The sequence below is a fragment of the Hypanus sabinus genome, chromosome 3 (genome assembly GCF_030144855.1).
Source record: "Hypanus sabinus isolate sHypSab1 chromosome 3, sHypSab1.hap1, whole genome shotgun sequence".
NCBI lineage: Eukaryota > Metazoa > Chordata > Chondrichthyes > Myliobatiformes > Dasyatidae > Hypanus > Hypanus sabinus.
The window spans coordinates 34,818,847-34,834,491 of record NC_082708.1 but is presented as its reverse complement, the minus strand read 5'-3'; the positions used below and the strand labels follow the sequence as shown (position 1 = coordinate 34,834,491).

The 15,645-nt window shown below is 39.9% G+C and overlaps 1 protein-coding gene across 1 annotated transcript in view; it reads right to left on the bottom strand.

Moving 5' to 3' along the window:
* Positions 1 to 14,298, bottom strand: part of dclk1a (doublecortin-like kinase 1a) — a 278,189-nt gene extending 263,891 nt beyond the window's left edge. The window contains exons 1-2 of the mRNA XM_059963285.1: positions 13,929 to 14,298; positions 2,747 to 3,093 (exon numbers count right to left, since the gene is read on the bottom strand). Of these exons, the coding sequence (XP_059819268.1) occupies positions 2,747 to 3,093; positions 13,929 to 14,298 (717 nt within the window). The remainder of the gene's footprint in view (positions 1 to 2,746; positions 3,094 to 13,928) is intronic.
* Between the last annotated feature and the right edge of the window lie 1,347 nt (positions 14,299 to 15,645).

Here is a 15,645-nt window from a genome sequence, read left to right as displayed (position 1 = left end):
CTTGAACTTCACTATACCAACATCTGTATTCCTGTTTCACATACTGACAAAGCCCTGGAAGACACCACAAAATTACTTCTGGCAAAGATACCGGATAAGGATTTGGCTGGCTAACCTAAACAGAAATTATGCTTGACCAGCCTGCTCCAGAATGATCAGCTCAGCTGGGAAAGACCACCACTGATAAAAAGTCATGAATTTTGCACGCTTCTTATATGTTACTAGTTATTCCTCACAGAAAGGTAAGAGTAGATCCAGCGTAGAATCTGATGATAGCTTTACATTTGGTAGGCTAAATCACTGAGTATTAAATGTCCATATCATCAGAGTGCAAGAAAAGCTCCTGGTGTCCAAAGCTATACAAATCTTCTCACTGTCAGCGAAACTTGAATAACATACAAGAACTTGCTGAGCAGAAATACCTTCATCAGTCCTACTTACAGAGGATTTTTGATTTAAAAAAGAGAGCACCATTGCAATGGTACCAAAGTAAGACATTAAGGAGGCAGAGGGAATTGTTTAAAGACTCCCTCAAACATTTAGCAATATAAAGACCAGAAAGCATGTTCTCACCCATAACATGCTACAAACCATCAATTAATAAGGTCATATCATAATGACAGAGATCTCACACTTGAGTAGGGAAAACAGCAGAAAAAGATGGAAATTTCAATATTTCTATAGCATGGCCCTTTTATCCATTTCTGTCTGTAGTGTTTGCCAGTAAGAATATGGCTCAAGAATCAAACTTTCTGACCATCTACAACTTTTATCTCATCTATGGAGGAGATAGTTCTCGATCCTGAGGGATCACTATTTCTCAATGTAATTTGAGAAATTTGCGACTTTTCCATGACTTTCTACTGCAACTTCTAAATGAAACACATTAAGAGTACCTACAAAAACATTAAAGCCACCTCTTTTACAGAATATTTTCATTTTATTAATGAATCAGCCTTGCTTCATGTAACACTGCATATTTATTGGAATATAAATAAATAATGTACACCCATTTTGCAATGGAAATGACAAGTTTGAAACAATTCTACTGATGTTTTTGCAAAATAATTTTCAAACATACCTTAAAATTGCCTAAATGAATGACATTGAATATCCGAACTAATAGCCCATACCGCAAGATTCTGTAACCGTACATGCTTGGATTCATCATGGTAAACTGTTAGCCAACTGTTCAAGATGTTTGAACATTTTACAGTATAGCATTCACGTTTAACAACTAGTTTTGTTTGTTTCCTACATGCACCTGGTTTTGACAAATTAGAAGATCTTCTAATCTTTTAAGCATTCTTAGTAGCATGTAGAAAACAAAGATTGCTGCATTTCATTTTACTTCTTCTCAAGCTTCTTCATTTCATCAATTACCTGAGTAATCATTAATAATATTATAGGCACATGAGTGAATCTGCAGATGCTGGAAATAAATAAAAACACAAAATGCTGGCAGAACTCAGCAGGCCAGACAGCATCTATGGGAGGAGGTAGTGACGACGTTTTGGGCCGAAACCCTTCATCAGGAGTGAAGTAACATGGGATGGTCGAGGGGGAATAAGAAGTGGGGGGAGGGATAAAGTAGAGAGCTGGGAAGTGATAGGCTGGAGGGAAATGGGCTAGGGGGAAGGTGGAGAATTATGGGAAATAAAAGAGAAAGAAAGGTAGGGCTTTAGTGAGGCTATAGTGAGGGGGGAGAAAAGAGAGTGAAAGAGAACCAGACTAGGATAATAGATAGGGATGGGGTAAGGGGGGGGGGCAGGGGTATCAACGGAGGTCTGTGAGTTGGATGTTCATGCCAGCAGGCAGGAGGCTACCTAGGCGGGAGATAAGGTATTGCTCCATCGACCTGCGTGCGGCCTCATCTTGACGGTAGAGGCGGCCATGGACAGACATGTCGGAGTGGGAGTGGTCTGTGGAATTGAAGTGTGTGGCCACAGGGAGATCCCGCCACTGCTGGAGGACTGAGCGCCGGTGTTCGGCGAAACGGTCTCCCAGTCTGCGGCGGGTCTCCCCAATGTATAAATGGCCACATCGGGAGCACCGGATACAGTATATCACCCCAGCTGACTCACAGGTGAAGTGGTGCCTCACCTGAAAGGACTGTCTGGGGCCTGGGATGGTGGTGAGGGAAAAAGTGTGGGGGCAGGTGTAGCACTTCTTCCGTTTACAGGGATAAGTGCCTGGAGGGAGGTCGGTGAGGAGGGATGGGGGGGAATGAATGGACAAGGGAGTCGCGTAGGGAGCGATCCCTGTGGAAAGCCGAGAGTGGGGGGGAGGGGAAGATGAGGCTGGTGGTGGGATCCCGTAGGAGGTGGCGGAAGTTATGGAGGATTATACGTTGGATCTGTAGGCTGGTAGGGTGATAGGTGAGGACCAGGGGGACTCTATCCCTGGTGGGCTGGCGGGGGGATTGGGTGAGGGCAGAGGTGCGTGAAATACGGGAGACGCGATGGAGGGCAGAGTTGATAGTGGACGAAGGGAAGCCCCTTTCTTTAAAAAAGGAAGACATTTCCTTTGTCCAAGAATGAAAGGCCTCATCCTGAGAGCAGATGTGGCGGAGGCAGAGGAATTGAGAGAAAGGGATAACATTTTTGCAGGAGACAGAGTGGGAGGAGGAATAGTCTAGGTAGCTGTGGGAGTTAGTAGGTTTGTAGTAGACGTCGGTGGATAATAATATTATAGCTTTTTTTTCTCTACTGTAATTATTAGTACAATTTTAAGAAAGGCACTCTACCTGTTTCCCATCTAAGGTGTACAAACGTTTAACTGCTCCAGAATCCAGCTTGATGGCATCAGTGATATCTGTGAGAACCTGGTCAAACGAATGTGCAGTCTTCTTATTCAGCAGAATTCTTACAGCTTTCCGTGGCTTCACACCACTCCTGATGATGGTCACCAGCTTGGGTCGGATGAAATCTTTGTTCTCTTTTGCCTCAGCAGCACTTGCTTTGCTGCTGCTGATAGATGTTGGTGTGCGTCCAGCTGCGGTTGCTTTGACGTTCACTGACCAGTTAGGATTTACATTCTTTGTGTAGTCCATCTTCCGAAATGGTTCAACAGATGCACACACATAACTTTCTCCTAAGAAATGACAATGATTCTATTCAACACATGCACAGATAATGTTTGCTGTAATTAGATACAACTCTATTGTGGCAATTTATTCAGCTTAAAAGCATATTAGGCACCTATAAAGTAAAAAGAGAACATATAGTAATATTAACCAGTCCTTATTTCTCCCTCTCTTTCTCAGAACTAGCACACAAGAGCTTACACCTAGTGAATATTATAAGGCAAATTCTATGTGTAATAATGGCCCATCAAAGCTCACATAATGATGGCCTTCATACATGATTCAAGTCTATCAGGAACGTCTAGATATTCCCTTAAGCTAAAACCTAGAGTAAAATATTAGTGAAGTTGATCATGCTGAAAGCTCCCAAAGTTCTTCAGTTCCAACTCCATCTTGACAATTGATAAAACTACATTCAACAAATTTGTCTACTTTTAGCAAGGAAAACTAAGCAGTTTCCAGACTGACAAAAGAATCTATCTAATTCATTATTTTATCCCCATTTTGGAGAGACTATAAATACCCAATCTTGCAAAATACTCCTCACTGACATATGCTTGTTAGAGGAGCCAGTACACAGGATTGGCCCACAGACCAGTCGATCCACAGGTCAGCACTGTCAAAGCATCACCATAGCTGTCTTTTATAAGATACTGTTGCTGCTTCTCACTATATTCGACAGGGTATTTCAAATCCTAGTAATCATTTCCACAAAAAAAGATATGCTAAGCACCTACTTCTATTTATTGATTGACAATCTCAAAATTTATAGGCCTCAATATTAGTATCCTTCCTCCTACCACAACAGACAGGACAAGATTAACTCAAAATTTATCCACAATGTACCATTCTATATAGCCGCAATTATCACTATGGAATTTTTTCCACTGACATCTGACTGAGCCCATTGTAGACTCTTTCAGAAAGTCAAGAGGCATGGCTTCTAGGGAAGCTTGACTGTATGGTTTCAGAATTGGCTTCCCCATCGAAGGCAGAGGACAATTATAGATGGAGTGTAGCTAGTTGGTAACCAGTGTATTCCAAAGGGGATATGTGTTGGGACCCCTGTTCTTTGTGAATTTTGCAATTAACGAGTGAAGAAGTGGAAGTAACGCACACAAAATGCTGGAGGAGCTCAGCAGGCCAGGCAGTATCTATAGTAAAAAGTAGAGTTGACGTTGCGGGCTGAGACCCTTCAGGAATCCTGCCGAAGGGTCTCGGCCCAAAACATCGACCGTACTTTTTTGCATAGATGCTGCCTGGCCTTTTAAGATCCTATAGCATTTTGTGTGTGTGTTGCTTGGATTTCCAGCATCTGCAGATTTTCTCTTGTTTGTGAGGAAGTGGAAGAGTGGGTTAGTAAATTTGCAGATGACATGAAGGGTGGTGGAGCTACAGATAGTGTAGATGTTTGCTATTGGTTACAATGGTACATTAACAGCATGCAGAGCTGGGCTAAGAAATGGCAGATGGAATTCAACCCTGAAAATTTTGAAGTGATTCACTTTGGAAGGTCAAATTTGAAAGCAGAATAACTTGGCAGCAGGGTTAATGGCAAGATTCAGAACAGTGTGGAGCAGTAGAGGGATCTTGAGATCTATGTCCATCGATCCCTCAAAGTTGCCACGCAAGTTGATACGGTTGTTAAGGTGGTGTATAGTGCACTGGCTTTAATTAGTTGAGGGACTGAGTTCAAGAGCTGCGAGGAAATGTTGTAGCTCTATAAAACTCTGGTTAGATCACACTTGGAATATTGTGTTCATTTCCAGTCACTTCATTAAAGGAAGAATGAGGAAGCTTTAGAGAGGGTGCAGAGGGGATCTACCAGGATGCTACCTGAATTATAGAGCATGCCTTTTGAGGACAGATTGAGCAAGCCAGGACTTTTTGGAGCAAAGGAGGATGAGAGTTGACTTGATACAGATATAGAAAATGATAAGAGACATAGATCAAGTGAATAGGCACAGGCATTCCCCAGGATAGAAAGGGATTTTACTAGGGACAACAACTTTAAGGTGATTGGAGGCAAGTATACTGGGGATGACAGGGGAAAGCATGTACTGCTCTGCCAGGGGTGGTGGTAGGGGCAGATACAACTAAGACATTTAATAAACCCTTAGACAGGTACATGGATGATAGAAAAATAGGGGGCTATGTATGAGGGATTGATCTTAGAGTACGTTAAAAATTTGACACCAAAGGGCCTTTACTGTGCTGTAATCTCAGTGTTCTATGTTCAATAATTGAGGTCATTCAAATTGGGAAAAAAATAAACTAGCTGATGCTGGACATGTTTGGCAGGGGTTGGAAAAATCACCCTCCCTTTTCTCCATTCCACACTGACATCATGTTCACCTTCTCTTCCATCCCATACTTATTTGACAGCACTACAGAGAGGAGCAGGACAAATACAAGTTTCCATTTAGAGTTGGAGAACACAGAAAAGTACAGCACAGAAACAGACCCTTCAGCCCATCTAGATCATGCCAAACCATTTAAACTGCCAACTTCCATCAACCTGCACCAGGACCATAACCCTGCATATCTCGAATATCCATGTACCTATCCAAACTGCCCTTAAATGTCGAAATCGAGCTTGCATGTACCACTTGAGCTGACAGCTCATTGCACCCTTTCACGACCTCCTGAGTGAAGAAGTTTCCTCTTATGTTCCCCTTAAACTTTTCAACTTTCACCTTTAACCCATGACCTCTGGTTGTAGTCCCACCCAACCTCAGCAGGAAAAGCATGCTTGCATTTATCCTATCTATACCCTTCATAATTTTGCATAACTCTATAAAATCTCCTCTCAATCTTTTACATTCCAAGGAATAAAGTAATAACCAATTCAGCCTTGCCATGAAACTCAGGTCCTCCAGACCCAGCAACATCCTTGCAGTTTTTCCTTGGTACTCTTTCAACCTTTTTTACATCTTTCCTGTAGGTACATGACCAAAACTGCACACAATACTCCAAATTAGGCCTCACCTGTGTCTTATATAATTTCAACATAACATCCTGTCTTCTGTAACTCAGTACTTTGATTTATGAAGTCCAATGTGCCAAAGTCGACCCTATCTACTGTGACACTACTTTCAATTAATTATGGATCTGTATTCCCAGGTCCCCTTGTTCCACCATACTCCTCAACGTGTAAAACCTACCCTGGTTTTAACAGCTCACACTTGTCTTCATTATATTCCATCTGCCAATTTTCAGCCCATTCATTTTTCCAGCTGGTCAAGGTCCTGCTGCAAGCCATGATAGCTATGATGCACTACCACTCCATGGCTTCTCCCACAAAGCCAATGTCTAATCCAATTTACTACCTCAACTTGAATGCCAAATAACTGAACCTACTTGAACAACCTCCCATGCAGGACCCTGTCAAAATGCCTTGCTAAAGTTCATGTAGATAATATTCACTGGCTTGCCTTCGTCCACTTTCCTGGTAGTTTCCTCGAAGATCGGTTTGACATGACCTATTATCCTGAATAAGTCCATGTCTATCCAAATGCTTACATATCAGGTCCCTTAGTACATTTTTATGGAACATTTATATCCATATTGAAACAGGGAGTTTGCAAAAATCATAGCCCCCATTAAATGAATGATAGGAAGTAGGGTTTTTTTAAAACACTGAGATTGATAGTCTGAGACAGACAGAGTGTTCAAACAGAAAATCCACCTTCAGTTGGGAGAATAAATGACAGCTCTAAAGAGCACACTGGAACAAAAGGGCATAGGGATACATGAACATTAATCCTGAATTGCTGCAGGTAGATAGGTAGGAAAGCACTAAAGATCTGATTTATAAATAGTGGCAAAGAGCACAAAAATCAGGAAAAGCCCATAGTATTACAAGAAATATACTAGCATGGATAGAAGATGGCTGATTGGCAGGAGGAAAAGAGCTAGAATAAAGGGGTCCTATTCCAGTTGGCTGCCGGTGACAAGTAATGTTCCGCAGGGGTCGGTGTTGGGACCACTTCTTTTAACATTATATGTCAACAATTTGGATGACTGAATTGATGGTTTTGTGGCCACGTTTGCATATGATACAACGATAAGTGAATGGGTTGTTTTGAGGAAGCAGGGACTGCAGAAGGACTTGGACAGATACGGAGAATGGGCAAGTAAGTGGCAGATGGAATATAGTGTAGGGAAGTGTATGGTCAAGTACTTTGGTAGAAGGAATAAAAGCGAAGACTTTTCTGAACGGGGAGAAAATTCAAAAATCAGAGATGCAAAGGGACTCAGGAGTCCTTGTGCAGGATTCCCTAATGGTTACGTTGCAGGTTGAGTCAGTGGTAAGGAAGACAAATGCAATGTCAGCATTCATTTTCAGTGGACTAGAAAATAAGAACAAGGATGTGATGCTCAGGCTTTATAAGGCCTTGGTTAGACTGCTCTTGGAGTATTGTGAGCCACTGATCTAAAAAAAAGATACGCTGGCATTGGAGAGGATCCAGAGGAGGTTCACAAGAGTGATTCTGGGAATTAAAGGTTTAACGCATGGGGAGTGTTTAATAGCTCTGGGCCTATACTCGCTGGAGTTTAGAAGAATGATGAACGAGAGGCCTGGGCAAGGATAGTTAAGACCCAAATATTAGAGTATCTGAGACTAGAATTGAGACATAATTCAAGACTGAAGTGAGAACAGGGCACTAAACTAGATGTTAGACAATTATCCAAGTAGAGCTGACAATTGAGCACTGAACCTCAGTTCAGATGCTCTTTGAATATTAAAATCCTGGCACCAAAACATGGCTGCCAATAACAAGGCAGGCTTGGATCTTTAAAGGGACTACACCAGCTATCCATATTCTGCAGATTTAGAGCATCCAAACCCCAGAGGCTGACATGGTCAGATGCAAATGAGGTGGGTGTTGTGGGGGGGGGGGGAGTTCTATATAAAACCTATTGAATATTGAAAGACCTAGACAGAGTGGACGTGGAGAATATGTTTCCTACAGTGGGTGAATCTAGGACCAGAGGACACAGCCTCAGAATAAAGGGACATTCATTTAGAACAGAGATGAGAAGTAATTTCTTTAGCTAGATGTGAATCAGTGGAATTCATTGCCAAGGATAGCTATGGAGGTCAAGTCACCGAGTATATTTAAATCAGGTTGATAGGTTCTTGTTGAGTCGGGGCATCAAGGTTTATGGGGAGAAAGCAGGAGAATGAGGTTGATAATAAATCAGTCATGATGGAATTGGTCAGCTGAGTGGCCAAATTCTACTCCAATGGGCTTATTCACTTTTTCCCTCACCTCCCTTCATGGCCCCAAACTGTCCTTCCAGGTAAGGCAATAGTTCACCTGTGAATCTGTTAGGCACTATATCCGGAGCTCCCGATTGATGAAACCCAATGTAAACTGGGGGGAAATCGCTTTGCTGAGCACCTTTACTCCATCTGCAAAAAGCAGAATTTCTGAATGGACAACCATTTTAATTCCTGTCCCCATTCCCATTCTCATCCTCACTGAAATTTTTGTTTAATCTGTCCAAAACGTTGTGAAGATTACAGATGGAATATTGCTTCAAATTCTCATTACCAAATTTTAAGAAAAGTGTGGAAGTTCCAGAGAGAGCGCAGAAAAGATTTACTTCTAGAGTTGAGTGATTTCAGCGCTAAGTTTAGACTGGAATCCAGGACTATTCTTCTTGCAAAGGAGGTCAAGATTTGATAGAAATGTACATGATCATAGTGAATTTAGAAAGAGAAGAAAGAGAGAAGATGTCCCCATTAGCAGATGGTTTCTGGAGTAAACAAAGATTTTGAATTTTGGATGAAAGATTTAAGATGGATATAATGAAAAACTGTTTTAAAACATAAACTGAATCTACAAACTAGAATACATCACCTTGTATTGATATCAGAAACAGAATAAATGGCTTTAAAGGATAACTGGATAGACATGTGACAGACAATCATGTGCAGCGCCAAACGTTCGGGGAGTTATTGGATTGTTCTATAAGGAGCCAGGATAACCTCAATGAGATAAATGCCAGAGCAATACTATTATTAAAAATCATTAATGTCAATGGTGTTAAAGAGACTATAAATATATATTTATAAATTATTTAAAAAACACATCAAATATGTTATTAGTAACTTTATCTTTTGTTTGGAAGATTAAAGGTGCTACACTGTAACACAGTCAGCTCCGAATGCCCAACACTCTGATGTGGACATGACTGGGAGCATGTATATGAAGGTAATGATGAGATCAAAGATGTCATTAAAATTAGTAAAGATGGGCAGTGAATAGAAATTCTCTGGGAAGAATTAAATAGGGAGCATGCAAGGCTCATGGGAATTACTAAGAGATTTTACATTACATGATGGAAAATTTTAATATTCACATAGAGTTAGAAACAGAAACAGATCAAGATCTAAAGGCAATGAATCAAGTATATTCAGGACAGTTCTCTGACATTGAGTAGTAATAAGCCTGAATCAGTCAATAATCTAACTAAAAATATTACCAAAGGGAGGAACTAACTGGATTCAATATATTAAAATGGGACAATGGAGAAACTAATGAGATTATCGTCAGGTCAAAACCCTTTAGTTCCCACTTCAGGGTTTTAAAAGACATAGCTGAGAACATTTTTAATTAAGTTGCTCAGAATATTCCAAAACACTTAAATCAAGAACTGTTGCTTTACATTGGAAAATTACTGGTGTTGTATGTTATTTAATAAGAATGGGACAGATAATCAAAGAAGATTATAGATCTGTAAATCATAGGTAATTTGGGATTGAGTAACTGAATCAGAAGGATAAGGTGGTATCCTATCATATCTAATAAATTTTTGAAATTCTTTGTGTTCCTTGTGAGTAACAACAGATAAGCACAGATTGCATTTTAATTATATGGACATCCAGAAACATTCATTAATGTTTCACTTAAATGCTGCCTGACCTGCTGAGTTCTTCCAGCATTGTGTGTGTGTTATATCATCTAATATAATCAAAATGTCCAAATGCAGACTACTGAAAATTATCCATTTAACACCACTTGGAGTCCTGTGCTTTAATAATTTCTTGGACTCTATTTTAATTTCATCTTTTTTAATTTGGACATTATTCATTATTATGCACAGTCCTGCCCTTATTCTTTCCTGCTGGAGGAAATGAGTGTGTTGAGCAGCATACATGGGGGCAGAATTGTGGGCTGAGCTACTGCATCAGGACAGAGAGTGTAGATGAAACATAGCCAGTATAAAGAGGCTAGGAAGAGGGTTAAGGCAGATGCTGGCAGACAATAGGTGGAACCAGATGAGGAGGTAAATAATGGGTAGATTGTGCCATCTTGGAGTGAGAATGGGAGACAGTGGCTGGTGGGTGATAGGCTGAGATGAAAAGGGGATAGATGCAACCAGGAAAGAGGAGGGTAGAAGTCAAGGTGAAGGTTTGTAGATGATAAATGGGAAAACAAGAGGCTGGAATCTGATAATTAAGGAGGCTGAAGTGGCTGAAAGGAGGGGAGGACATAAGAGAAACATAAGGTGTAGTGTGTGGGCCGTAGGCAGATAGAACCAGGTGGAGGAGGGCAATGAAACTGAGTGATCAGGGAAGAGGGGTCGTTGACTAGAATGAGAAAGAAATGAGCAGATGGAATGTGGCTTACCGGAAATAAGAAAATTCATAGTTCATACCCTTGGGTTATAGAATACAGCAACTATGAAATGATGTTCTTGTGGTCTGACTTTGGCAGTACAGAAGACTGAGAAATGACAGGTTGGTATCGGGGTGGGAAGGGGAGTAAAAATTACATGCAATCAGGAGATCGGGGAAGACGACACATTATAGGTGCTCCACAAAATGACCACTTCGTGGTAAGCTTAGTCTCACCAATGCAGAGACCACATCAAGAGTAGTAGATACAGTAGTCGAAGATGGAGAAGCTAAGTGAATTTTTGTCTCAGCTGAAAGGATTTTTTGGGTTTCCGAATTCATCCCTTTCTAACATGTCGTAGTTTCTGAACTGCTGCCTTCAGTTATCTCAGTACTATAAATTGTTAATGAAATCACAAAGAATATTAGTTCCTTTCTTCAAACTGATTCTGGCATAAATTATTTACCTCAAACTATTAAAAAGTCCATATTTTAATATGGAATGTTCAGATAATCTGCCAATATCCTATGTAATTGCCACACCAACTAAGGATTTTTTGCAAATAGTACTAACGTAACACTGGAATATGCATATTTAATTTTTCAATTTTCCTATAATTATGAGAACTAAAATGTCTTTGATGAAGGGATGTTAAATTATTTTTCTATCAAATGTTGCTTCTCTCCTGGGAATAATTGATTAAAAATTGAGAAGAAATGACCAACAATCTTCCATACAGAAGACTATTAATGAAGCTCAAAAGTTTTCACAGCTAAGAATAAAGCTTAAGAATGGTAGAGAAATTTGCTGATGAGTTGGAAGTGCAATTTTTGGTTAATGGAGAGACAGATCTAACGTGAGGGCTTGCCATAATTAGTCCCTATCAATAATGTAAAATCAAATAGCTATGCAAGTAACTCAGACAGTTCCATCAGGCACAACCCTCCCCGCCATGGAGGACATCAAGAGGCGGAGCCTCAAAGAGGTGGCATCCATCACTATCCAGGACAAGCCCTCTTCTTACTGCAATTCAGGAAAAGTACAGGAACCTGCAGACTCACAATGATTCAGAAACACAGCTTCTTCCATTCGTCATCAGATTTCTGAATGGCCCCTGAACACCAACTTGTTTGATTTATTTATTCTGTAACTTAGAGTAATCTGATATCTTTGCATTGCTGCCGCTAAGCAACACATTTCACTTCATATAACTCAATGGTGATAAATCTGAGTCTGAAATCTATAGTAAGAACAAATAACACTAATTACTTCATTTAGTAAAATGAAAACATGTATTCCAACTACCATATTCAAACAGAATTTTATAAGAATCAGCGTTCAAACTAACACTGAATTAATTTGATGGCTTGGAATAAATGGCTTCCTCATTCATATTTATTTGCTCACGGCGAAGATTCTATTAAAACCATAACCCAGTGTATATTTTTAACTGGACACTTTCTACTCAGCTGCGTTCTGGTTGCTGAATATTAATTGCAAAGTATATCTGAACAGAATGCCTCGCCTCGTGTTTTCCCGAGGGGGAACCAGCCGCCTCAAATCAAAAATGGCGCAACTTCCTCAGCTACAAGTTGGTCGGGAATTACTTAGCTGGAAAACTCTGCAGCGTGAAGGAATAAAATGAAGGTCGCTTTCTGTTTACTATCAGTTATTTCCTCATCGATATGTTTTTGTTACTACATTCACCGCAACCTAATACTGAGAGTTGCCATTGGTAACCATATACCCAAACGCCAGGAGTTCGGCGAGTGACCCTAACCTTTAGTGGGTACTGGCATTTAGCTTTGATCAGTCAGTCTACGTGGCACGTTTACACATCTTCATAAAAGGAATAGCTGGTATATTTAACACATTTAAATAACTTAATAATAGGAAAAGCTTTGAAAACGACCTTCTTAGATTACCCATTACAGCCGAGCCCTTACAATTCGACCTGTTCAAGTGCATCCACTTTCAATAGGAGCTGAAATTAAATTATTCAAAATGGCGAAATTCCATGAGTAAAATATATATTAGGGGATGATTTGTGCAAAAATATTTCATTGATAGACGAACCTTTATTAATGATATCCGGAGAAAGTGACAAACATCGCCTACAAATTTTTCCCACGTTGTATACCAATACGTTACTTTCTCTCAATATGTACCAGTAATTACAGCTGATTCACATTTAACCAATGCAAATGCACTTTCAATTCGGTGAACTCAGTTCATCACAATAACAAAGGAAAATTATGGGCAGAATCATCTTTCAAAAGAGTCAAAGGAAGCATTCTGACTCCACCCAGATATCCTCTTTGTGTGTGGCATTGCAGATATTCTTTACACCCTTGGTCCTCCTATATAGTCTTATTCACCTTTAAGAAACAACCCTGCTGTATTTAATTTATATTTTTGAATATCGTTGAAACTACGCCGTTGGCAAATCACATAAATTTAATTTAGTTATGAACGCTGTTTAAAAAGCTGTTGAACTGACACGGCCTTTGTGCTACTTTCTGGTCTGTTGCATGTCCTTTAAGTGTTCGATTAAAATGGTTAAGTTGGTTCTTACTGCCATCATAATGCAAGATAACCTGGGGTGTTTAACAGTCTTCACGGGTGTTTTTTCAGCCAACCAATGCTCGCCCCAATTTCCCCATTTATTGCAGTGAATTAGAAATAACAGGAAAAAAAAGAGATGGTCGGAAGATTTAGAAATAAAAAATAATACGTTCTAATGTATGGGACCTCATTTGCCTCTCCCTCTTACGCCTACGGTCTAGCTTATTGATGAAAGAATTGATGTTTTTGGATGCAAGTCCCCGTCCTGAGAAAAAAATGTGAGAACTTAAATTGCAAACTATTCCATGATTTTACATAAAATCTGGGGTTGTCGCACTCCTAAGAAAAAAACTATTGAAATTTATGCATTTCAAAGCTGGATTTAAGTCTTATTATTCTTACGATATTTTATTTTATTTTCACGATATATTACGTAAATTTATTTGTAGGAATTCACTCGGAGCGATTAAAGATTGGATTTTTGTTTTGAGCTTGCGAGAGAGTTTAGTCTCTATTCGTTTCATATGTTAAACTGAGGAAGATGCTGAAGTGTCCACCTGCTCACATCAGGTGCTTACAGATTCCTCTCTGCCACCCAGTGCAACTACTAAAGGTCCACGTTTTCGTGGTTTGGTTTCAATACACACCTGCCACCATCTCTTCGAGACTGCTTATTTTCTTCTGGCCATCAATGCTGTAGATGACCCTGACTCCCTGGGGTAGGTTGACGTTATCCGAGAGAGTCCGGGTCAGGTCGGCTAGAAGGGCCTCGAAGGTGCGGAAACGGTCCTGGGATACTGCATACACGATGCCTTTAAAATAGCGGTCCCCATTGCGGTAAAAGCGCACTTTCTTGGCCTTTTTCTCGGAGCTGAGTGTCTGCAGGGTGCGGGTCCGGTAGAAGCTGCAGTGGGCGCTGTGAGTAGGGCTGGGTAAGCCGTTCAGCCGGGACGCTCTGCCGTATCTCATTCCCTTGTCTCGCTCATCAAAATGTTCGAACTCTAAATCTCGATCCATGTTCAGTTAATCTGGAATTATTATTTAAAAAAAACAAATAAATTTCGCTTCGAACTCGCCTCTAGTCCACGAAACACGAGATTGGTTCTTAACAAAGGGAAATCACTGTTAAAAGCACACACACCGCTCACAGAGGATCTGTCAGCATCAAATATGGAAAAAAAAACCGAAACGGAATCATCAATTAAAATATTTATTGAGCAGTTCGCTTTTGATAGTATCATCTGGTCCAGTTTAAAGCCGTTGTTCTAACTGGATTAGATTGGAGGAAACGTAATTATATACATACCAATATCTGGAGATGTAGGTGGGTCTCGAGACGCTTTTATTTCAGGAAAAAAATTCTTCTTAATATTTTTATTAGGTGTAGATGAAAGAGGTGACAGAAGAGATGTTGATTGCCTTTGTTGTGTCTCCGGGCCTCTCTCAGTGTCAATTCTATGTGTTAGTGTGTTAGAGAGAAGAGACGGGACTGCAGCTGCCGGTTTCTGCTGTTAACTGTGATTTGCATTGGCCCGTCCCTCATTTAAATTCATGTTTCGCACCAGTCACACATGCGTTTAATACTCCCGAGAGAAAGTGTTAACGGATTTCAAATACGCGCATCTTAGCTAGTGCATCACTTCAACGTCCGGTTTGTGGACAAACCAATTAATCCAAGTTGTTTAATTTGAATAAAATAAAGATTCCGACCAGCGTCCGTGCTGTTTATTTGCTACGATAGAAAATACACGACTACAAAGAACAGTGAATTGCAGTGTTTTAGTGTTGTTACAGAAATTGAATCAATCCATATTCTTCAAGTATAGATCTCTTCGCCCCTTTGTAATCCACACAACCCAAAGGGCCATCATATGATCAAAAGAGTACGAGGCCAGTGGGGTTTGCAACTTGGGGTGGAGATCTGAAGAAAGCAAACGCAAGAAGAAATAATCTGTGCATTACAATCTAATTGTACGAGCCATTAAAATTCTGGTGGTTTAAAACAATAGAATGGAATATTTCTTCCATAAAATTAACTGAAAATTGCAAATAATCAATTAGGTTTTACCTGGAAAATTTGCACTACTTATTTAATTTTATTTTTATAAAATGTTTCATATATATATATATATATATATATATCTTTTATTGTAATTTATAGTATTTTTGTCTTGCCTTGTACTGCTGCTGCAAACTAACAAGTTTTATGACACATGTCATTGATATTAAACCTGATGCTGATCAGTTTTTGTTAGAAAAAAATAGTTTTAAATTAATGATTTAATGATCATGCTAGTAAATTTATTTCCATTTTCAATTTTCCACAGGCCATGCTTTATCTGCATAATTTAGAGCATTATTTCA